At 40.0% G+C, this 25,498-nt stretch overlaps 1 protein-coding gene and 1 long non-coding RNA gene across 2 annotated transcripts in view; one reads left to right on the top strand and one right to left on the bottom strand.

Moving 5' to 3' along the window:
- Positions 1 to 25,498, top strand: part of CDK19 (cyclin dependent kinase 19) — a 78,003-nt gene that overhangs the window by 1,875 nt on the left and 50,630 nt on the right. Inside the window, 3 exon segments of the mRNA XM_083731357.1 lie at positions 15,026 to 15,032; positions 15,034 to 15,086; positions 22,570 to 22,645. Of these exon segments, the coding sequence (XP_083587483.1) occupies positions 15,026 to 15,032; positions 15,034 to 15,086; positions 22,570 to 22,645 (136 nt within the window).
- Positions 3,598 to 8,793, bottom strand: LOC310841064. Its single transcript, XR_014562314.1, has 2 exons — positions 7,531 to 8,793; positions 3,598 to 4,785 (listed from the first exon to the last, which is right to left on the bottom strand). It is a non-coding gene; the product is annotated as an uncharacterized lncRNA (long non-coding RNA).

The following is a 25,498-nucleotide window of genomic DNA, read 5'->3' as shown; positions in this document are numbered from 1 at the left end:
AGTCTCAGCCGTTCAAAGCCTAGGATTTAAATGCTTGACCTGATTTGAGTAAGCAACAAAATTTCCCTCTTTCTCGGTCGGAGGCACTGGGAATGTTTGGAGCTTAAGATAGTATCCTGGTCACGGAGCTAAGAAAACGGTCTTTGTTGGATTAATAGGTCTTAATATCATACTTTGATTTTAGCTGATCCACATTTGAGGGGGAGATTCATATTAGCTGCTCGGAATAAAAGGGTTTTTGCGGTTAGTGCACAAATTACTTGCTTGAGAAAAAATTCTTTTTACTACTTGTCCTACAAGTACATCTCATGTGACACAGGTATTACCTGTTGGGATAATAATAATCTGCACTGTCTTGTGTAGGCGTATATCTGGATAGAGAGGAGTCTGATGCTTTGTAGATGTTTTGACTAGATAGTTTTTGGAACTCCTCTGGATCGAAAAGTCTATTCAGTATTATTACGGTATTCTATATATATATATGTATCTAAGATTGGTTAAATGTATGAAAACAGAGAGTAAAGTATACTCCCATGTTTAAATTTATGATCTATATTTTTGTAATGCTATATATACAGGCTGATGATGTAAAATCCCTTGAGTACTGAAAGTGGTTTTATGTTTATATAGTGTCAATGGTTTCCACCATGAAAAATAAATCAAGCCCTTTTGTAACTATTCTGCTTTGGCAAATCAGGTATTTTGATTACAGTATGTACAAATGCTTAAAAATCTGGATGCACAAAACCCACTTTCTGGTAAGTCTGCAGTCCTGTGTATTTACCCTTACTTGGAATAAACTCCATGAAACAGTAGGGTTTGCTTCTGAGTAAATATGTACGGGATTGGACTGCTTGTCTCATTGAGTGTACAAATCCTTAATTCACAACACTTAGTAGCTCTCTTCTGCAGACATTCAGTATTAATTTCATGCTGATAGAAATGATAGCAAAAATCACAGTAGGTAGAGACATTCCCATGTAATACATTGATAGATCAACATAGCTATGTGTGTGTTGTCTTTTCAACTTGGTAGTTTTCTTTTACAGTGGGAGCCATGTGGATAAATGTAAGTGAACCAAGCCTGCAGTTTCAGTTATGATATTGACAAAGTTAATCACAGTAGTCTTCCAACACAAGTCGTGAGATGAGAACCCTTCTATTTATTATGCAGTAGGGAAAAGGGAAACACAACTTTAGGATTAACAGCTTTTTCAGTAGGGAGAGGGAGAACCAATATTTGTTCCAATACCTCTACATTTTGTTCTGAAGCATGGGCAGATTTCAGAGGCATCAAAATACTAGGCCAGAAAAAGCAATATTGAGACAAAAAATCACAAAAAAGTTTTACTGCTTTTCAGCAAATATTGTGTTAATATATTGACAGTTATTTATTTTGCTATTTTTATTTTCTACTTGTCCTTTTGAATGCTCAGAAGCCGCATGCATGTGGTTTTCAATAGTTTCCCTCCAGGTGTTGCTCAGGTCCACACACGCCAAAGATTCAAGCAAAATATATTATTAGACAACCTCCGTCCACCGACTTTGTTATCAAGAGATCAGGTGTGATCACAAATTTTGAGTTGTGCTTTCCTTCCCTCACTAACAATAAAAAAAAAAATTAAACTGACTAACAGTGCTATGGAATTAAATGAGACTTACTGTCTAATCCCAACTCAAGTGTAGTACTTATTCCTAAAATGTGGGGTTAGAATTGCAGCCTTAAACTGTGTTAGCACGATCTATTAAAACTTGTGTTTTTTTCTTTTACTTTGATGCAGCTGCAATAGCTGTGATACTTACAACTGGCCGGGCTGAAATTAACAGCATCTTCCTGCATCTCTTTGGAGTGGAGTAAATAAACAAAAAGAACTTAAATTGTTTAAGATAATATTTTTATCAAACATTACCCATTATGGCCATTTATATGGAAGGAATTAGCAGCTGCGGCAGTGCTGTTAGCCATGGTTACAGAGTTGATTGTTACACATGACATTGACATAAGTCCAGTATCTCATGATTCTGCACGATGACAGAATTCTGCCTCCTGGGAATGTATCTGAATTTGAAATAAAGTGAGTTCCCTGTCCCTACTCCTGCAAAGATATTTAAAAGTATGTTGCAAGGCCTGATGAAACCTTATTTAGCCACCTGTCTGGCTTCTCAGTTGTCCAGCGGTGGGAGGTGCAATTTTTTAAAATAGATCTTTCTGCCTCTCAATGTCTAGGAGAATAGAATAAATGTGGCAGACTTGCATGATATTTCATTTTGGCTCAATTTGCATAGTATCAACAGACTTTAACACTTGGCTTTTCTTGATGCACAATTCCTCTTTCAATGCAGGAGATACATTGTTCTAGCTTTATTAATGCACCTCCCTCTTTCAGCTTGGAGAGGCCAGCTTGGTGAAGCAGTACTACAAAGATACCCTCCTGATACTGGTTTCTCTGTCACTTGCTGGGTTAGTAGTGGGAGGTCAGGTTTGTGCAGGCATACTGGTGGAACCAATCCAGCACTCCCTCTGATGTGCTCACAGTTGTTCTGCCCCTACAACACCTCTTGGTAAGCAGCAGCAATGCCCATATTGGAAACATCTCTCTGCAGTACCACCTTACTGCACTAGCTGCTCTTATATACAGGCTTGTGAGATCTGCTGACGTCTTTCAGACTTGGAGGAAATGTGTGGTGGCCGCATTCAGGATACCTGTTCCAGTTTTAAAAGGGAAGGAGAAAGCTGCAATGCCTTTTGTAGGTGTGGAAAAAGCACAATGATGGCGGGGAAGGAGATATGAGAAGGGAGATTGTGGGAGGGGAAAAGGGGGAGACAATGGGTGAGGGTGGAGAGGTGGGAGGAAGATATAATCCACTACTTGCAAGAGTGATAAGAGGCCTGCTCTGGTTCTGATTTTGTCATGTTTGGGTTCATGTCGATTTCAGGGAAGTCCTAGGGAAAATTCCTTGAAGGTCATTGCTGGCTCTTAGTCAATATGCCAAACCAGTACAGAAGGCTTATTAACTTTGCCGCTGCAGTTTTTTCTGGAAGTTTATCACCTCACTTCTGTAATGGCTGTTTTTTTCATGAAGCATCTGCTTGCCTATTGGTAACGGTATTGCGATTCTTTGCAAGTCAGATGTTGTAGATTATTTTCAAGGCACTATTGCACAAAACATCCATATTGAGATATGTTTTAACAAATTTGAAATGTTGAGCTGTAATAGTCTGAAATTCATAGAGTCTCTTATGTTGTGTCTTATAATTAAATTGGTTATTGCTGCCATAAAGGATACAGTTTGGGAAAGAATAATGAATGCAAAAGATCTGATTAAACCTTTTTGCATTTATTTAAAACTTTCTGTGTATAAAAATGCTTGCAAAATTTATTGCACCTTAAAACAGTTTTGTTGCCTGTACTGTAGTTTACTGGTACATTTATGATACAAATACAGTTATAAGCTGGTGGTTTTGGCTCTCGTGGGTGTAATGGTTGTATGTCCTTTGATTCAGTACAGTATTGGTGGAATAGGAGCAATGGAGCTGGCTACATACGTACCGGTAGTTGCTTTTGTTACATTTAACTTGTGTACCACAATTTCAAATTTTATTTTTATTTACAATACTTAGACTTTTAACCCCACCCCGAAAACTCAAGACAAGTAGAGAAACAAGTTATAAAAGTACTGTCAAAATAAACATGTTGCTGCTGATTCCAGTCTTCTATGCTACATCAAATGACTTCGCATCATTCAGCTTTTGGGAAGGCACTTACAGAATGTAGTAGTGACCACTAAAAGCTAGTGATAGGGTGAATTTAGGTCAGAAAGCCTTGCCCCATTATAGTGTGCTGAGATTCCTCTGAATTTGGGTCTAGCTAGTAATGGGATTTGTCTTTGTTCTTGCTACTCAGCTCCTCCTACTCAGCTCCTCAGCTCCAGTCCTCCTGCTTTTCCAAGCAAAGTCCTTGCAATTGAGAAGCTTTAGAATTCATTTCTAATAAAGGACAAGGCCCACAAGCAGACTTTCCCACTCTCTTAGGATCCCTCTTTGCTGCTGGTTCCTCACTCCGCTTTTCTTGCGATGTTTTGGGAGGGGGAGGGGATACAAGGGAACCTGAAGATAAGAGAAGCTCATTTCTCCTTGTTCTTTTATTCCTGAATGTTCTTGGTGGCGGGAGGGAGGATGTGCACAAGGTTTCAGGAAAAGAAGAATGGATTTGGAATCAAGCAAAGGGGAGTTACCCAGTCACTACATAAAACTAGGGTGGCCAGATGAAAAAGAAGATAGGGTTCCTGTCATGGGCATAGCCAGGATTTATGTTGGAGGAGCAGGCTTTATGTTAGGGGGCCAGAACCTCAGTAAGTTATGTATTTTAATTGATTGATTTGGGAGAGCAGCTGCCCCCTGCCCCCCTTGGCTACAACCCTTGCTCCTGCGCCTTTAATAGTTGTATAGAAAATGTAATTGAAATTCCTCTTCTACATCTAAGTTGCAGGAGTTCTGTCTTCTGTAAAAAAAAGGGGGGGGGCAACCTGGGTAACATGCTATGCTCTTGCTGTTTGAGGCTTCTCAGATACCACAATGCGATATGCCTTAGTAAATGCATTCTTCCATATGAAATGTTTTTAGGTGTTGGTATTCATGTGTTCTTGGATTGTACCTAGGGTTCTGTTCAGATAAAGATCCCATTACCGCCATACTTTGTCTAGAAATAAGTAGAAACAGAGGGGAGCAATCCTGCGAACATCTGGCAGGTCTTTCAGTTATTTTGGCTGGTTATTCATTCTTACCTGGGAGAAAGTGGAAATGAAAACAATGAGGCTTACTTCAGAGTAGATGCTATCAGATTGCCATGTTAATATCTCATTACTAATTTATATGGTTTAAAAACCTATCTTCATGAGTCAGTCACTGGGATACCAACATTTCTGAAACAGCTTTAAACATTCTAAATATTAAGGAGGATATTCAGAGAATACACTACATATGTGTTTATTTTTCTCTTAAGAATGGGGGAAGGAAGAAATGGTTGTGGAATGTTACTTTTACAGTACAATCCTGTATGCATGTCTACTCAGAAGTAGTTCCATTGAGTTGAAGAAACTCACTCCCAAGCAAGTGTGTATAGTATAAAAAGGTAAAGGACCCCTGACAGTTAAGTTCAGTCATGATGACTCTGGGGTTGCGGCGCTCATCTCGTTTTACTGGCTGAGGGAGCCAACGTTTGTCTGCAGACAGTTTTTCCAGGTCATGTGGCCAGCTTGACTAAGCCACTTCTGGCGAAACCAGAGCAGCGCACGGAAATGCCGTTTACGTTCACCTTCCTGTGGGAGGGGTACCTATTTATCTACTTGCACTTTGACGTGCTTTTGAACTGCTAGGTTGGCACAAGCGGGGACAGAGCACCAGGAGCTCACCCCGTTGCGGGGTTTTGAACCTCTGACCTTCCGATTGGCAAGCCCTAGGCTCAGTAGTTTAGACCACAGCGCCACCTGCGTATAGTGGCTTTCAAATGAATGGAGTCTTTTATAAATTAAATTAAAATGCTTTCCTTAGAAGTTTGATAAATTTATTGGAGTGTTAGAATACTTAATGCCACTTAATATTAAGACATCTTTTTTCTTGGGATTTTAATACATTAAAAAAGGTGTAAAAAACCGTTAAGAGTTCAATCCTATAACGTCTTCTTAGAAGTTAGATCCACTCAGTTCAGTGGAACTTTTTCCTTGGATTATAAAATTCCTTAGGATTATAAAAATGTCTACATAGAAGGCTGCATCATACCTACAAAGCTTGTGTTAAAATAAACTTAGCTTAAATCACGCTAGGTTAAATGGCTTTGATTTTAATTTTGTGACGCTGAATATCTCTGTGTACCTCATTGTGTCTAAGCATATCACACCTATTACGTATATGAAATTTTGAGGTGTATCAGTTAAATAATTCAGAAAAAAGACATCAACCAATACTAAGTTGCAAGAATGGCTCCTTGAAAAAAATACTTGTATTTGAATAAAAAAAGCTGTGGCAAAGTTTTAGTGTGGGAATGTTATTGGTAGAAGGAGGCCTCTAGCCGTGTTGCCAGCTAAAACTCCATAGAAACCCAGCAGTGATGCATATTTATAGTTTGCCAATCACCATGGTACCAAGGCACTGCTATAGCTAAAATCTATTCTACCCATTCTTATAGGTTGTTTCAGCATCCTTCTTAATCTTTCTGCAGATGAATCTTAAGAGAATGCATTCAGTACTTAGTACATTTTCATGATTGTTGTTTGCCCACTTTATATTTTACAGATTCAATAAGTATCATGCAACAAATATTGTTATATCACACTTTTGTCAGCTATGAAATATTGCTTCTAAAACAGTTGCTTTGCTTGGATAGGTACACAAAGAAATAATTGCTATGGTAGTAGCTTTCCCCCCTGTAGTGAGTGATGGCATAGCCAGTGGCATATCTCTTTGATTTGGTCAGCTCTGTGGTAGCTAATCTTAGACCTGATTTATACATGAAATTGACCACAGTGAAAGCTCTTACTCATGTAAGTTTCTCATGCTTGCTATATCTTAAAGAACTTGCAGGATATGTTGCCCCATTCACATGTAATATTAGCATGCCAACAATCAGGGTGTGCTATTGGCATGCTAATGTTGCACATGAATGGATGAGCACACTATTTTTTTTGTATGTGAATTTAAATGTGGTGAAGCACATGTAAAGCTTATCCAGATAAAAACTTTTCATGTGACTCACATCCTACATGAATCTAGCTTTAGAGAGGGGTAAGAATAAAGAAAATCCAGTAGTGCTTATTTTAAAAACCTAAATAAACACACACACTTGGGAGTTGATGAATGCCTGAAGTGCCTGGTCAGACCAGTGGGCTGTCGGTGGTGCTTAGTGATTCTAAAAGACTGTTGGTTGTATTGATTAAATAACCTTTTTATTATAGTGCTAACCTTGCATGTTTGAATTCTGTGTTTGAAGTGATCTTGTCTTTCTAGGCTGCTGAGACAGCCAACTGAACTTGACCTTCCTAAGTCAGTACTCATAGTAAATCAAGAGCTTTGAGAGGCTGTTGAGTTGGGCTGCATCTGCAAGCTATTTAAACACAAATCTCGGTAATTGTCATTCTGATAGAAACATGCAGACTAGTAAGACAAGTCCGTCATCTATGAAAATGTAAATCTATTAGCTCCAGTTTAAGAGCTGCTACTTCATGTCAGGAATATTTTGATGATGATGAATAAAATTTATATACTGCCCTTCATCTGAAAATCACAAGGTGGTTTACAGTACAAAAACACAAAATACAGTACATAACATAATGACGAAATAACAATAACCTCTTCCCGTTTAAAAGGCCATAGATTATTTAATCAGCCAAAGACTTGGGGAAAGAGGGCTGTTTTCACCTGACGCCTAAAGATACTTAATGAAGGTGCCAGGTGAGCCTCCCTGGGGAAGTGTATTAATGCTTGCTACTCATCCATACAGTAACCATAGTACCTCTCCCCAAAGCCATTCCTACCTGTCTGCAGTCTCTCTTCAAACTTTGTGTCCATTATGCACTTTGTCTTCTGCTCTTGAGCATACTTTTCTATCACAGAGAATCTGTAACTCCTAGTGCCGTATCTTTGACTACTGGATTCCTGGAAGTACAGACATGACTTTCTTGCTCTGCCAGTCATGAGAGTAAGTCACTCTGAACTGGCTCACATGACTACCAGCTGTTCATTTCCCCCTGTACAATCTCTGGTGTGTACAGGATCATGTGGACCAATCTTGGTAAAAAAAAATCTGACTGTTTACGTTGTGCGAAACCTACAATTATTTATTTGGTAGATTCAGGAAGTTATTCTGCAGTCTCCATGTATAGCCTCATTCACACTGAGGTTCCTCATGTGAAGATTGACTGGATTCGTAACTGTGAACAAGCCCTAAGTAAAACCTGACAAAACTTCAGATAGGCTCCCTTTGCTATCCAGTATGAAAGGCTTCAGACAGTCCTGCTCACCTTGCTTGTTTCAAAGCATTTTCTTCCCATTATGAATACTTATCAGATTCAACCTGTGAGAAGGGACATCATTTAATGACTTTCTAGCCTCTGTGGAGACATGCTTAGTGAGTCCCTTCCAAGCATTATAACTTGACAAACATTTAATCAGTTTGCTGCATAACGTATTTCCCCTTTTTGCTTGCCAAAAAACATTAACAGTATAATGTTGATATATGCAGCATGATCATTCTAAGCATGCTTAATTGTTTGAATAATTTTGAGTTTAATTGGTAGATCCTTGTGAATTCAGTGAACTTAAATGTAAATGTGCATAGGATTGCAGCTAAACTGAATAGTGTGTTTATGCCAAAAAACCCCACATTTTTTACTTGTGATTGTATTTTTTCATGTAAAGGTGCTTTATATCTATATGTATCAAACTGATGAATGACTTGACCCTTCTGAGAAATTAAGTAATTTTTTTGAGGATGAAACTTAAAGGGCTTTCAGTATTTTGCACTTCTAGTACATTTTAGAAAAAATATCCACACCATTGCCATAGAAAAGGGCCCATTCTTTTTAAATAAAGAAACTGTTGAGAAGAAAAACCAGTGATAAGATTGAAAAACTTTATGGAATGGAAGTATTCACAAGTCAAGTGGTATCCAGTCTATTGTCAGTAATGGCAGAAGGTTTGTAAAGAATGTTTTGGTTTGTGTTAATTGTTGTCAGCATCACATAAGTCAATTGTTTAGGGAAAGAAGCTTTGGTAGACCAGTCAAATATAGCTTACATTCTAGCTAGCGAGATGTATAGTAGTATGCATATTTACTCAGAAGTAAATATTTCATATGTAACTATGCGTAGGATTACACACTTTATTAAAAAAACTGAAACTGTGTTTCTGAAAGATGTATCCTTTATTGACCTTGTTTGTTGGTGTTCATGAACTGAAACAAAGGCAGTATTTTATCTCAGGTTTCACCTTGGATAAAATACATGAACAGCTGACCTAAAAAAGACTTGTTTGTTTCAAGTCTGAATCTGCTCCAAGCTGGATGTTTTATGATGAGTTTGCAAGCTTGTTCAATAACTTCAGTTCCAAAAAAAGTTCCAACTGTATTGTAACGGGGTAAAAGGTTGTGGTACATTATGTTAATTAAAATATATTGCTTTAAAATATTAGAGGGAAAATATTTTTGGTAACTTGACCCACTTGGTACACATGACCCACAAAGTGGATCCTTTTGAAAATGTATTCCCTTGACACCTTGATGGTAAAGCCTGACAAATTTCTTCCTTTGCTTTGACTCGTAAGAAGGGCAGGTTGAGTATGCCCTGAAAACTCAGGTCTCCTTTGTCAGTCTATTTTAGGGATTAAAAGTTGCCTAGTGAAAACAAATTGCAGGCTAGAAATTCTGTACACTGGGAGAAGAGGTTCTCTCACTCAGTGGCCTTCTGTGTTTCTGATGCATACTGACCAGCAGAGATGGAGGCAGGCTTGAGGCCCCAGGCACTTACCTCCCTGGGAATGGATGGGGACTAGTGGTGAAAGAGAGTTGAGGTGAGGGGCTAGTGATGGTGGCACAGTGGTAAGGATGTACAGCCAATTCCAGCTGCCCAGTGTCAGATGCAAAGTAGCTGCCACTCACTTTCTTCTCAATAGCAAGGTCCTTTGTGGGTCCAACTAAGCATGGAGTGGGGGTTCCTGAGCCTCTTGGGCCATCCACTCTGGAAATACACAGCTGGAGAGTAACCTTTTTGTCTTGGTATGGTATTAGACAGAAGTGGTGGCAGCTGGAGCCAAAAGGATTTCCATCATGATCCCTAAGCACCAGAGACACGCTTTGTACTCAGCAAAGGTATCAAAGAGTCATGAGTAATAACTCCTAGAGGCTTTTCAGCTGGCCAGTTTTCTTCCTCTGCAGCACCGAGGAGAGTGTTTGGCTGGGGATGGGACACTGCTGTCTTACTGGGTGCTGAGGAGATCCCAACAGAGGGAACAAGTACGAGAAAGAATGCCACCCTCACTGCTTGTGGTGTGGCTTGGTTTACCATGACCATCTCTTTGCTGTGTTGCTGTCTGATGATTTGAAAATGGGAGAGGCATGTGCACAGATGGAAGAAACAAACCACAGCAGTAGTGGCAGTAGAGCAACTCTGCACTGGTGAAAAATGGGGACCGGGAAGGAAGGAGAAAGAAAAACTTTATCCACGTGGCCAGATGGGCGGGGTATAAATAATAAATTGTTGTTGTTGTTGTTTGCTATTATAGCACACAACCAAATTACCTGGTGAAGGAGGAACAGAGCAATCTATTTCTCCTTCGCCCAGCCCAGTTACTATCCTGAATAGAGAATAGAATAGCTTTTAAGGCGCTGCAAGGATCTTTGCTACAACACGTACACAGCTACTCTGCTGGAAATCGTTGCTGTAAGCATTCCTTGTGATTGAGCTAGCCTTGGGTTTGCTTTTGTACATACTATACCTTTAAAGCACATTTGAGGCACATCGCCCCACAAAGAACCATGGAAACTGTAGTTTATCCCTCACAAAGTTAAAGTTCCCAGCACCCTTAACAAACTATAGTGCTCAGAATGCTTTGAGTGGAAAATGTCTTTGGATATTTTGTGTGTGTTTGCCCCCTTCATAGAATTGTAGAGTTAGATAGGACCGTGAGGGTCATCTAGTCCAACCACCTGCAAGAAGCTCAATGCTTTCTTGTATGTTCTTCAGTCACAGAGCTTATTCCCCACCCCTCGCCCCCAAATGAAATGGCAAAATACACATGAATTATGGTATGAGTCTCATTCATGTATAACTTCCTGCTGGTTGTGTTCTTCACAAAGAGCTTGTTTCCATAGCCACCAGTTTTTTTCTTGTATTAATCAGTTTTACATAAGGTCAGATGTGTATAGTGACTTTCTTCCTTACTGCATTAACAACATTCACAAGTGATATATTACAGACTGCAAGGTGCTGTTGATGTCAAATGTGAAAGCATTTTTAATAAATGGAAGAAGATTAACATAAATTGAATATAAACTGTCACTTAAAGGGGAAAACAAATGAAACCTAACTTACAGTGTTTTAAACCAAAACTGAAAACTGGAACAGATAAGTAATGTTTGTATTTCAGATAATGTGCTTAGCACTATCAAGATGTTCCACAACAAAGATTTGTAATCAGGTGTAAGAATTTATAATATTTGTTTACTTAGTGCTGTGAGACTTATTTCCTTTATCTAGTTGTTTTCAAGCAGTGTTTTTGTATCATGCTTTTATGCAGGATGTAGGATGGCCTTGGGAAGAAAAGCAGGATGTAGTTCAGGATACTAGTGTGTATAGATTATTAGGCCATGGTTTAATGGTGTTATTGCTACTTCTCTGGCAAGTACTGTAAATTAAAGAAAAAATGGTCATGCAACATTTAATGAGCATCAGTTCTGCTGCTGTCTCAGATTGAGTTTAATTACTGTGTGATACTCAGTTGCATACCACCTCACAGCAGTGCCTCATCTTTTATTTTCTTACTGCGTATGGCTGTTCAGAGCTACAATGCATGTCTTCCATGTTTGGTTTCCCTTTAAGGGTAGGAAAAAAAGTAAAATGCATAGTCCTTTCAATTACATGGTATAAGTGTAATGGAACTGTAGTATTGTGTGGTGTTATATTTCTTTTGGAAAGACTTTTAAGGCACAATCCTATACTCAATATCTGTCAGTTGAGAGACTATAGGATTTGGCTGCATCTCCCTTACATAAGCAGAATGCATGATGAATCACCATCTTTAGATATACTGTCAGAACATTATGTTTGCAGCCCATTCTGACAGCTAAGATACACTGGTAGAAAGGCTGAAATAACCTAGAGTCATGGGTAGCCCAGGCTGTCACCTATACCTGTTTATTTCATAGTTAGAGCCCCAGTGGTGTGGGGGCAATATTTCTCTTGCCATGCATGTTTAGTTCACAAGGTGAACTTTAGTGTTGGGTAACGGGATACTTTGTACAAAATAGCTTGTCTCCAGAACATTGCTAGGGACTTCAGGACATTGTTAACACTTCTCTGCACTAAGCAGGGTTGGGGGACTTGTGGGCCTCCAGATGTTGTCGGACTGTAACTCCCATCATTCTCAGCCAGCATGGCTAATAGTCTGAGACAATGAGAGTTCTAGTCCAGGAACAGCTGGAGCGCCTCAGGTTCCCCACCCCCTTTCTTGGAAGATCGCAGAACGACCAGCAGCTACATACTGTACATAGTGCTTCAGTATAGCCCTACTAAGTAGAAACATGCATATGGTCACCACAGTCTTCCCCCTCCCCTCTGCCCATCCAGGTGGTGCAGAGGCATCAGTTTTGATTGAGCACTAAGGTAGCACCACTTGCCCTCCCTTTTTCACGCACTCTGAAATACTTAACATGCAATGTGCATCCAGGTCCACAAACTATGTTTTCTGTCTGTTGACTGTTATTTGCTCTGTCTGCCCTAACAGAGACTGCTTTGCAACAGGTATAGGCAGTGCTTTTTTCTGGGGGGATGCAGAGGTACGCATACCCCTAAACATTTTGTGAATCTTAAGTTTGGCCTCATTGAGGGGCAGTATTTCAATTTGAGTAGGAAAATGGACATTTTTTAAAGAAAAAAAGCACTGGGTATAGGATCCTGTTCAACAGCCCTTTCCATGCTGAGAACATGGGAGACCCATCCCACGATGAACAGCAGTGCCCAGCACGCTCCTGGTTGTTTCTCTTTGTGGTTGTTAATCTGATTGTTCCAGGCAGACTACTGTACCCGTGCAAGCTTCATGGCAGAGAGTTATGCAGCAGATGAATATGTTCCTATCTTAGAGCTAGTTCCATGAGGGATACTGCACCCATTACTCTGCTGTCTGTTGAACAGCTATCTGAGACACAGGAACCCTATTATCCATGATGCTGTTCAAGAAAGACTATGATTTTGCCCTGCTTGTTTTTGCTGTTGTGGAGTGGTAAATAAGAATTCCTTTCCCACACATTACTTGAATTGGCTTCAGGATTGCACTCTCTCAGGAAGATGGGAGGAGCTTCATGGGCAAAAGGGAATTGGCTTCTCCCCTCTCTCTGCTTACTCATACCACTTTGATAGGTGAATAGGGCCACTCACTTGCGAATCGCCTGATGACAGATGACTCACCTTTGAGTGACTCACCTGGGAGAATGTCCCTGTTGATAGGGGTTAGAATAGAATTCTAGAGTTGAAAGGGACCTTGATGATCATCTTGTCCAACCCTCTGTAATGCAGAAATCTCAAAACGTGGTCTCCCATCCAATTTGAAACCATGCCAGATCCTGCTTGGCTTTGCAAATGTGTTAGGAGTTTTATTGCTGTACCACTAGTTCATTGCCTTCCTCTATGTGTGGGCGGTTTATGGGCTTCATTGGCAGTACAAATCTTGGCTACTTGGTACCGGCAGAGTTTTCAGGTATTCTATATGCTTGTCTGTTGTTGTTTTTTTACACCATTTTGGGATTTTCTGTTTGTATTTTTCTCCCCTTTGCTGAGTGAGCATTGGAGATGGTAGCTGTTTACCTATGTATATTGGCATAGCCCCCTAAAAGGGGGGGGGGGGGATAAGTTCTGTTATGAAGTTTTATAGCACAGTAGGAGCAATGATAATACATACAGACCTTCCACTGATCCCTTTGTTTGCTTCTAATTGATTTGAGCAGATTTCTCTATTTACTGCTTGAATAAATATTTCAGAAATTATTCTTAATTTTGATGGTAACCTGTCTTCAAAAACTGCATTAATTTTACTTTTAATGTGGTGTTTCAGGAGTTTTAAAGTGTAATACTTTTCTTCAGAAAGGCTGGGAAACAGGTGTGATTGCATTTATCCGAGAACTGAAGAAACACTTCAGACTCCCAGGTGACAGCCTCGCTTGCAAATAGCCATTCCTTTTTACAATTGTTTTGCAGTACTGTATATAGTGCAAATGGTGCTGTTTTGGAAAATGTTTAAGTGGCAATTTATTTTTTGCCACCTGTACCTGGAATTCTGATTTTTTAAAATACTTAGTATAAACTTCTGATTCAGGTCAGTTTCTGAACTACTGATGTCTGAAAGGCTTCTCGTTATCATGAATGATATTGTGGTCATTGCTGCATCCATGCAAATATTTCCACTGTTTATTAGTTTCTTATAGTACTGTTTCTATGTTTTTGTTGATAACTTTTGAATATACATTTGTTCTTAAGTGTTTTCCCACAATATTTTGTCCTCTCTTCTCACCCTCCCCTTGAGGCAGGAGGAATGGAATTTTCTTCTATGTCAAACTGACTGGTGGTCCTGTACTGTGTGGGACATGGCTAGCTTGCTATAAATGGAGAGGATTTTGAATCACCCCCCTCAAATAAAGAGCTTATTAGCTCATGTGTGATAAAAGTAGGATAAGTGAAGATATTCATTTATATTCTATAAAAGGTAAATGAAGATCTTATCAGTGCTTACCTTGAAAAAAAACTTTTGAGTAAGTTGTATTTTCAAGGTAGCCATAACTGCTTTTGTGTACTGCATGTAGTTCAGCAATACTGAAGTGGATACAGATGATGTTTTTTTCAGTGAGTTTAAGATGGTTTGAAAGTGCAAGTGATTGCTCATAGTGTTTACTCTCATCCCACTGTTAAGAAGTTTTTTTAGGGTGTTTTTTTTTTTAAAAAATTGTTTCAGAAATTTGCAAAATGTGTTTAACCAGAAGCAAAATGTGTCTATTTGTGGGTATGTTCTGGGAAGTTAAGCCACTCACAAACACTTTCAACTCTCAAATATTTCTGTTTAGTATCAAAGAATAATCTTTACCAATTTGTTGTTTTAGTGACTCCTGAACTTCCTTGAAAGTCTTGGACTCATAACTATCATGTTTCCAAATGGTGTGCCTATTTATTAAAGAACTGCTCAGTGGATATCTAGGTATTTGGCACTGTTGAGACGTAAATCTTGTATATCTACATAAATCTCTGCCTTTTACTTCTGCTGTGTCCATAGATTCCATCGGGCTTCGTATATGGACTTCAAGCCTTGGAGGTAGCAGAATATTCAGCAGAAGGTAAAGAGGAGTGTTGCCTTCTGGCGTCATAGTGTGTGCTTGTGTGCGAATGTGCGCTGGGGTAGTTAGTGTTGTACAATCCTTATAGGGAAAAGGCAAATATAGTCCTGTCGGCTTGGGATCTTAGTTAATAGAACAGTTATGTCAATAGACTGCCTGTTGTTTGAACTTGGTCAAAAGTTCCATCATCAAATGTTCCATGAAATCAAGAATGCCCTTGTGTAAGTCTCAGCTTACCACTGTTTCCCATCATAGGCTCACCTGATAGCAATGGAAGGGCTATACAGTGGTACCTTGGGTTAAGAACTTAATTCGTCCTGGAGGTCCGTTCTTAACCTGAGGTACCAATTTAGCTAATGGGCCTCCCGCTGCTGCCACGCCGTCGCTGCTGCGCAATTTCTGTTCTCATCCTGAAGCAAAGTTCTTAACCCGAGGTACTATTTCTGGGTTAGCGGAGTCTGTAACCTGAAGCGTCTGTAACCTGAAGCGTCTGTAACCCAAGGGACCACCTTTGTCTCCCACTTTGGTGGGAGTGAGGGAGGTCACTCTCACATGCACACTCTAGCCTCTCAGATAGGACTGGTTATTCCTTTCAACTCTCTTCAAACTTACCCATTCTCCATTCCCAATTTAGGCCACATGGCCTAACTTCCCCTTCTGTCCTTTCGCTTAATGTCTGGTATCTCTCGACATGAGCATAATGCTCAGGAAGAAGCTTGCAGCAAGCAAATACACACACACACACACACACACACACACACACACAGTCTTCACAGGTGTCAGAGCCACCCGAGGTCCCAGCTCACAAGAGACCAAAATCCAGTCCAAGTTATATACAAAAGGTTTTATTGAAGAACATTGTTGTCGTTACATCCAAGCTCCGTGGCTCAGCATCTGTTACCCTTAGATGTTTGAAGTCCCCTCTGAGTCAGTCCCGCCCCTGCACCAGCTTAAGAGGCTTGTACTGCTCCACCTTTTCCTCTCCTTCCTTTTCCGCAGGGTCTTCCTGCCCCCCTGTGCTCCCTCCCTTCGGGACTCCCCCGAGGCTGAGTCTTCTGACGCCTGCTCCCCCCTCCTTCGTGCTTTGGGACCAGGCTCCTCCTCAGGGCTCTCCTCATTTCCGCGCGCCTCCACATTTGAACTTGGCGCGCGTACGTTGCCTCTGACCTTCCTTTCGACCGTTACGCTACTCTCGGTACTACACTCCTCCCCTTCCGGCAGGACGTTCTGCTCCGAACTCCTTCCCCTCTCTGCTTCCTGTTCTGCTCTTTCTGACACACTGGTAACTCCACCCCCTTCACTCCGTTCCGACGGAGAGGCCGGTCCCGATCTCCAACCCCCACTGGGGATTCCCTCTTCGTTCCCCTGCTTCTGACTGCTTCCCTCTCTACTGCCCCTTGACCTGACTAGGGGGGCTCCCTTTTGGGAATCCTCGGATTCACTTGACGGACTCACTGACAACCTCGGGTCATCGTCGTCCTCTTCCTCGTCACCCTGGGACCCCTCCCCCTCGCTCTCTGTCCCTGAAACCCTGACAACAGGTTTGAAGGGTTCATGTCAGCATTTGCAGCGAAGTACTTGCGTGTGTTGTAGATACAAGCACATGCTCTGCTCCCTATCGTTCTGCTGCTTTATGGGAGGGCCGTGGAGGTGGCTGCCACCATTCCATAAGATGCATTTAGTGAGATTCAATGTGTACGTTTGTGTATTGGTCTTAAGACATAATAAGAGTCTGCTGAATTAGGCCAATGGCCCATCTGCTTCAGCATCCTGTTTTCACAGTGGCCAGCCAGTTGCCTGTGTGAAGCCCTCAAACAGGACATGAGCTCAACAGTGCGCTACCCACCTGCAGTTCTCAGCAAGTGGTATTCAGAGGCATAGTGCCTCTGACTGTGGAGGAAGAGCATAGCCATTGTAACTAGCAGCTAGCATCTTCCGGGTGCTATGTTGGCTAGCTAGCCAGCTTTCTTGAAAAGTTACAGGCCACTTTTCAAGCAGTACAGCATCCATGTGACCTCTGCCATTTTAAGTGGGTAGGTTGATGATAAGGGTATAGACAGGTGAGAAGCATTCCCTTCTCAAAGGAAAGGCAGCCTGCACATGCTTAGTGGCACTTTGAAAAGATTTCCCCTCAGAAAAGAACTCTGCACATTGTAAGAGACTCTTTGTTCTAGGTTCCAGAAGCTTTATTCATTGCACTTTTTATGGAAAAGGGGCCACCATATGATGTAATTTGGTGCTCTGGAAGGTTTTTGGGAGGTGTGGATTCTGGAGGCTTCTTCAAAGCAGAAATTTGTTGCTTTCAATACTTGGCCTCTATTTTACAATATTTGACCAGTCAAATGCCAACTTTATACCATAGGGAATAGGAATGTTGAACCGAACAGAAAGATGTTGAGTTACCTGTACATACTCTGTTTAGGCTCATGATTGTAGGTGAAACCAGTATGTAATACATTTAATTCAATTTTCTCTTCTGTGTATGTTAAACTTTTTGTTTATAGTGGAATATGGCTCCTATGGATGAGTTTTGACAAACTCCTGTTGATAATTTCTTCTACATCTTTTATAATTTAACTTCAGTTTTATTATATTGTCACCTTGCATGAAACAAAACCAGGAGCTGATAACCTTTTTACACAAATAGCATCTTTAATCTCAACAGGTGCTGCTGACCTGCTAGTGGTTCAGTCACTGCCACTAGAACCTGGCATGGCTCAAGTTGACTAAACAAAACTAAATAATGGCTGCTAATGGGCTTGGCAGTGCTTGAATCAGGCTTGATTAATTTCTTGTGTAAATAAAATTAAGTAGAGGAAAAAATAATGCACATTATATGTAGGTCAGCACATGGGACAGTTGCCCATGGAATTCATCAAGAGTATATGCAATGAACTAAGCATGTCTGCTTTTCATTTCATAGCTTTCTCAGTAAGTAGGCTTATGCTTCAATTTTTACTGTTCTTCTCCGGGCTAAATATTAAAAATTGCATAGGCTTAATCTTATTTCTCTGGGATTTATGTGTAGAACAAATCTTTTGGTGTGATAGTAATTGCTTAGGTATGCATCATCTGTCCTGTCTTGTTGCTGACATTTATTTCTATCCAAATATAAAGGGTGTGAAAGGTAGCTTATTAACTTGTTGGATCACATTATTAATACTGGTATCTCTTATCATTTTGTGATTTCAATTCTCTTCAATTTCCTTCAGTATTTCTGTTGAGTACTATAGCAATTTCTAACATGAGTTGTGTCTAGGGGGAAGACTTTGGTTTCAGGAAGGTGACACTGCCAGTAGGAAACTATTTTGGGATGATGATGCATAGCAAGCGGTTGTAGAACCTTATTATGAATGTGACATATGGTTCATAAAAATCTAAGGGCTGGATATCAGGAGAGGTTCTTCTAGGGAGCCAGCTCTCTGCATCATGCCTTTACACATTAATGTTCTTCCCCACCCCTGCCTAAAGAATTCACATGATCTTGTCTACAGTGTGCCGCAAGCAGACAGCACAACTGAGCATGATGTCTCACATCGAGGTGCATGCAAGTAGCTGACTCGCTGTGTGGCTTAAGCAGGCAAGCCAAAGAAAGGCAAAACCAGCCATAGTGTCACTAGCTGTCCTGAACTGAGGAATAGATTCCTGAATTCAAATAATAGTAATCAATTGCACTCTCCATATTCTTAAAGCCTGGGCATTTCTTTTTTTTATAGTGAATTTGGGTTATGGTGGCGGTATAGAAACCTCAAGGACGAGGCAAGGAACACAGCAGCAGCAAGACACTTGATTGTACCAGCTGCAAACTCTGACAGTTACTTACACAAGAATAGCATGAATGACACTGAACCACAACAACCCTTTGTCCTTTGTCAGAGCTGAATATCTTGGAAACACTCCTTGGGTGGGAATGAGTTAACAGAAACCGGCCTGGATCCTAAACTGCATTTCCATTTCCCAGGATACCACCCTTTTGCAGGGACTACAAATTACGCTGGGGTTATAGTATGAGTAAAGTGCTCGTTTCTATATCTGGCCGTGAAATCCAGTCCCACCAAATATATCCTCTGTTGCAGGTGGGGTGGAGAGTCCAAATATAAGTCGGGGGAGCTACACATGAGTAATAGAATGTTTAACAGTCAGATTGTCAACAGGTGAAACTTTTCTTATAATTTAATTTCTGTAACAGAAAAGGCTCAAACATGTTGAATTCCTGTTTGCCACAGAGGTACCTTACAGGTGGTTATCTCATGAGCAAGTCTGCCCCCCCCCCACTTGTCATTTAATTTTTCAAAGTTTTTAAATTTGGCTGTTCCAATGGGCTTCTACCTGGGAAGCTGTAATGTCAAAAGGGATTTTGTGGCCCCTTATACCCCCCCTCCCCCAATTAAAAATAATTTGCTGGCTTTAGGCAGTACCTATTTTACACTTTAATGAGCAGGCCCTGATAGCTTGAGGAAGGCAGAAGATCAGATTGCATCTGCCCATCTGCCAGGTAGTCAGAGCAACACCTGCTCTGGTTATGCTCCCTGAAGCGTGTCTAGGGCTCAGTAGGTAGGTGGTCCTTAAATTTAAGGATTTCTGATCCAGCAGTCATCTTTGATAATGGAAATGGGAGGAAAGTTTAGCTGATTCTGAGTCTCCTCTGCAACCCCACCCTGACCGGTGTTACTCTATTTTCTATATAGGAGCCCTCTAGAACAGCATGGGAGGTGGTGAGGGTAGCCAACAGAGGTTGGGAAATGGATGCATGTTGGCTCCCTTCTCCTGTTAGCAGAGGTGTTCACTATGCTGCAAATAGAATGAATCCTCCTATACAAACCACAGGTGTTATTGTGTAAAACATGGGGTATAATAGCTAAAATGAAAATAATTGTGTATAAAAAAAAGTTGGTGTTTGACATTGTGGAAGTATTGGGTCCAGTGATGCTATGCTCAGTTTCTCCTCAGTTAAAAAGTGAGCAAAGTTTGGTCAGTGTCTACTGGTTTGGTAGTTTCCTGCTTGCTTCCAAGTATGTATATTCTTCTTTTAGCTGTTCAATGTTTAAATAGGTATTGATAAATAATTTTTTTAAAAAAATTAAGAACATCTTTGGCTTTGTCAGTCAGAAAAGTAAGGGGGAAATAAAAGTTGAAAACTGATCTAGTAAGCAGAGGAAGATTTTTATTAACTAAGCATAACAGTAGGTATACCAGAGCAAAACAATGCATAAACAAATTAAATGTGCATTTTTAAAGATGAGAAAATAAACATTAATGAAACATGATTAATGCGTAGCAGTGAATTTGAGTATTTAGCGTAAACTTAATAGAAACATAACATTTTACAAATGCTGCTGTCCTATGCATATTTGAGGATAATCCTCATTGAACAACCTGGATCATGTACAGGAACACTCAAGCTTTCCATACCTGATGTTGGCAGAAAACGTTCATAAGCAACTGAAGGAAAAACGTAAGCTTCCAGCTGGCAAGACAACAGTTTAACTGTCATAACATAACTGTTACCACAGACTATCCAAGTGAAATGCTTTAGTAACCCTGGAGACCACCAGGTAGCTTGAAACATGCAAACATGTACGTAAGCTCAGACACACAACTCAGATACTGTTGTAACTCCCAACAACTAGTTGGGAATTGTCGAATAATGTATGGAGAGCACCAGGAAACCTGATCCAAGTTAACTACGTAGAAAACCAGGAGTACAATCCTGAGCATGTTTTACTTGAGTTTAACCCATAGAGTTCATTGGGACTGGTTTCAGGTAAGTGTGTATAGGATTGCATCCTTGGTATCCTAAAACCATACTTATTTTCTGAGAGCTGGGTATAAATAATATATCACTGAAAAAACTAGCATAACTCAAATTCCTTTTCTGATCAGTATCTGAAAGATAGTTCTGATTTCAAACTTTCATTTTCACCTTCATGGACACCTGAAAATGGAATATGGCATGAATTGGAAGAAGATTCTTCACTCTCTTACACATGTTAGTTTTTTCATTGGTTGTATATGTTTGACAATCATTCATTGGGCTTTATGTCACTTGATGCAGAAGAGGGAAGAATCTGAGGAAAGTAAAGAGCAGTTTGGAGTCTGAAGCTTCCCCATGCAAAGGTCTTAGCTTTACGTTGCAAGAACAATTTGTTGAGTCATATATCTTAACATGCTCTGTATTCAACTTCTGAAACATTTTTCAGACAAGATTGTTGCTTGTTTAATAGTCCAAAGACAGTCCCTGGAAACTGCTTTTATATCGTAGGCAAGGCTATTTGTTCAACTGTTTTCCAGTTGCTCTCTAGATTCTTGTGGTTCTTATGCAGAGGTCTTTCCCCATCTCTTGATACCTGATCCTTCTTTAAATGGAGTGCTAACAATATTTGTTTTCAGTGCTACTTCCGAAAAGCATTTCACCTATTATTTTCAAAGAAAGAGTATTATATTCTCAGATTCTCAGTTTTTGCAGTAGCATAATTTGGGGGTGGGCAGTTTGGAATCTCCCTCTTCCCTGATGCCTTTGCATCGCTGACTTGGTACGCACCCAACTGAGGAGGCAGATATTGCCCACATAAGCATCACCTTCAAACCCATTAGGAATGGGAGAAGCAGTCTTAATCTTGCAGTATGTGGATTGTTCACTTCCCAGTAGATGTCAAGAATATGGTAAGACCAGCTTCCTCCCTTATCACTTGACAGAGAATCAAACTGTGAATTACATGCGTGGCTAGCATGTCCGAAGAGCTTTAAAATTTAATCCTACTGTACAGTCTCTCTCCTCCAACCCTCTCATATTATTCAGGCATGCAACCCATCAAGAGGTTTAGCCCTTCTCTCCCCAGCACCAGTTCCAGTGAAAAACACATGCACAAACATTCTCAACCTGCAGTGTGGTGTAAAAAATGATCCTGTTGGTACCAATGGGAGATCTGTTCTGAAGACTAATTACTGCACTGGGAAGCAATGTTCATTTATCACAGATGGGCAGGGAAAGGTTCAACTTCACTTCCATCAGTGCCATGATCCCTGCACCTTGTTGGTGCTAACCCTATAACTTGTCTAAGGTTTTTGGGTTGAGCTAGCTTGTTTTGTCTGTCTTAGTTGTATTTCCTGGGTGCAGCTATATTTCTGTTTCCCTAGGAGATTCTATCTTGCTGTTGTTGGCTAGTGTAGCTGGGCTGCTTAGATCTTGGGAATTCTCCAAGTTTTCAGGCTATGCTTGGTGCAGCCCTGTGTGCCTTTGTTAAAATACCATATCTTCATCATGTTTTGTTTTTGTTCTGTTTTTGGGTGGTATTTGGAAAACTGCCATTTCAAGAGGAGGTATTTTCACTAGAATATCACATGCCAGATTTATTGTTTTCTGGTTAATAGAAGAACTTTGTCATCCCTGACAAATATAGACTAGAGATTAATTAGTATATGTGTTCTTTAACTATGTTAAATATAAATAAGCCCTGTACCATTTACTGTTTTCTTTTTCCAGAAAAGATGAAAAGGAGTATGCATTGAAGCAGATTGAAGGTACAGGGATATCCATGTCGGCATGTAGAGAAATAGCAGTAAGTGAATACATTGCTTAAATAAGTTTATAATTAGTGGTGGGTTTAAAAAAAAAAACCTTTTGTAAAAGTTCAGGTTTAATTATCTGATAAATTTCTTAATTGAAACTTTCTTCAAGTTTCAACTATTTTTAAAAAGTATTTTGTTAAATTTAAGATGCAAGCTTTAAATACATCCTGAACAGCCATCTAGTTGGGCAGGCTTTTCCTGGTTCATCAGATTCATAATCCTGCTCCATTATTTCTTGTTATTTTATTGAATGTTTTATGTACATAGATTTTTTCTCCTGTAATCACCTTATTGTGATTTATGATGACTGCCTAGGGATTTTTAAATATTATGTTGGGGGGGGGGGTGCGTATGAAAGTTAAATAAAGAATTTTTTAAAAAGAAACTTTTGCAGAACATTTGGTACCACTCCAGTTGGGTTTGAAAACAATTTGTAGCTTGGAGCTTCTTGAACTTGTGCCATCATTAGAAGGGATCTTATTTAAATGCTTTGATGTGTAATTAAGAGAGATTAGATGGTTTTTGGACTGAGTGTATAAATTGAACACCTCCCTGTTTCGTTAGCTGGAGGTAGTGAAATAGCTTTTAAAAAATAAAGGTGTTTTAAAAAGAAATTTGGTGCTTATTACCTTAGGGGTGTATGTATTCATTTTTCAGTAATTAAAAGTTAAATCCGTGAATGCAATCCTCAGCAGTAGTGACTATTTCTGACCTACTGACAAAATATGAAATGGTACACTAGCTGAATATGCCACCAGGTGCGAGACACAGATTCTCTTCCTTTAGTTCCTCCCACTTCTAGGATATTTCTGTCATTCTGCATTTATAGCTCAATCACCTTTTTCTAGGAGGGGAATGGATAACCAAGCATGGACATGTTATTCAACAAATATCAGGAGACCAGGAACCTATAAAAGGCAAGCTCATAAAGCTGAGCCATACATGTTTATGACTGTGTATACATGTCTTTTTCTCAGAAGCATGGAGTGCCATTGAGAGACAGTATTCAGACAACAGGCCAGTGCTCAGAAATGGAATGCATAGTTTTATTACAAAGCAAAACATTGATTTAATATGCAGGCTGTTAAGAGCAAAGAAAAGCATTGGTTAATCAAGCCATAATATTAGTTCATAATATTAGATGAAGAGGCAGGGACTGAATATGGACATCATTCTTAGCACCGGATTGGAGTATTTGGGGTTGGTTGCAGGGGGGGCTAGGGCTTTCCCAATTCTGCAGGTGCCTGGAGCCTATTATGTTACAAAGCTTCTTTGAATGGGACTAGGAAGGGAAGGGTGTAGTGGTGCTCACTTGGATCTTGAACTGATTTAAGTTCAAAACAATAAAAATGGAGGAAGGCAAGGAATATTGGGAAGGAAGCCAAAGCTTCCTTTGTTTCTTAAACTAATCCTCTTTCTGGAGTCACAAAATGGATTATTTGAGAGCATATCCCAAACTGAATACTAGGACCTAACTGAAAGAACTCTCTCATATATCAATTTATACTAGGAGAGTTTCACTCCCTACAATTTGACCTAAATGGCCAAGGAGAACAGAGTCTTGATGGGCACCTAGGAATCGCCCTGGGTTGTATCGAATGAAGTGAATATATAATTTCTACTCATAACCTCCAGTGAATAATTCACACACCCCCTTAAGATGTATGAATGACTAGCAGTGGTAGTGCTTTAAGGGTGATGCTTTACTGTAGCTGGATTTCAACACATGCTCTTGAGTGGTTTGCTAAAGTTATGCATCAAATAATTAGAGTGGCTTTTGTATGTTTGGAGTTCTTGTGCAGTTATGCAAAGCTGGCAAGAAGCATTCCCACTGAAACCAACTGGCATGAATTTAAGTTTCCCCCCGGGCAGATCCTAAGCGCCATGCTTAGTTGGCCTGTACCATGCAAGAATGAAAACAATTAGACATTTTAGGAATTTTCAAAAGACCAGCAAGGTAGAGCACATCAGCAATGGGGTAGGTCATGGCTTCTATTTCCTGAATATGCAAAAGCAATTCTAATTACTGAATTGCATATACTTGAATATCTTAAATATTTCCAAATTGGGAATGCCGCCTCCTATGCATGATTTGGAAGCACATTTTAAAACCTTCCTGTACTATGTTGAAAATACTTCAGAATGATAGATAATGTTAAAACGGGGCATAGTGTGTCACTTCTGTGCTTCATCACCCACTAAAATCAGTGCATCTAATTTGCTTCATCAGTATTGAAACCTATATTAAAGGACTGCAGCCTAACATGTGAATTATGAATTCCACCAGCCTCTAGCAGAGGGAGATGGGACTATAGGGCTTCTCCATTGGCTCTACTGGAAAAACACCAACTTTTGCCCCCTGCTGCCCTTGAACTCTATCCAGTACAGCTGGCTGTTAAAATAATTCTATTACTACAACTCATTGCCCAAGTTTGCTTTCCTCTCCTTCCCAATCTCATTTTCTTTTGAAAGTTTGTTCGCTATGCATTTTGAATACCTCTGAAGCTATTGCAACCAATTTTTGTATGATAGCTTCTGAGATCAAGGTACAGGTTTTCTGAGTACAATTGAATGCCATTTTGAATCAAAATTGTAGATTGAACCTTTCAAAAGCACACTGATTTTTACCACTGATTTCAAAACTGCACTAATTTTTTTGTTTCTTAGTATTCCTGAGCAATGCTGGGAATGAAGCTGCTGTTTATTGATATTTGTAAACCTGTTCTGGAAGCCTTTTTTTCAGCCGAAGATCAAGCTAAAAACACTTAACAAACAAATCAGATATGGAAATAATCTGTGCAAACTTAATTCAGTCACAATTTAAACAATTAGCATTTTGTAGG

The sequence above is a fragment of the Podarcis gaigeae genome (genome assembly GCF_964106915.1).
Source record: "Podarcis gaigeae genome assembly, chromosome: 3".
NCBI classification, from domain to species: Eukaryota; Metazoa; Chordata; class Lepidosauria; order Squamata; family Lacertidae; genus Podarcis; species Podarcis gaigeae.
The sequence above is the reverse complement of the archived record's forward strand: the minus strand, read 5'-3'. Positions and strand labels throughout refer to the sequence as shown.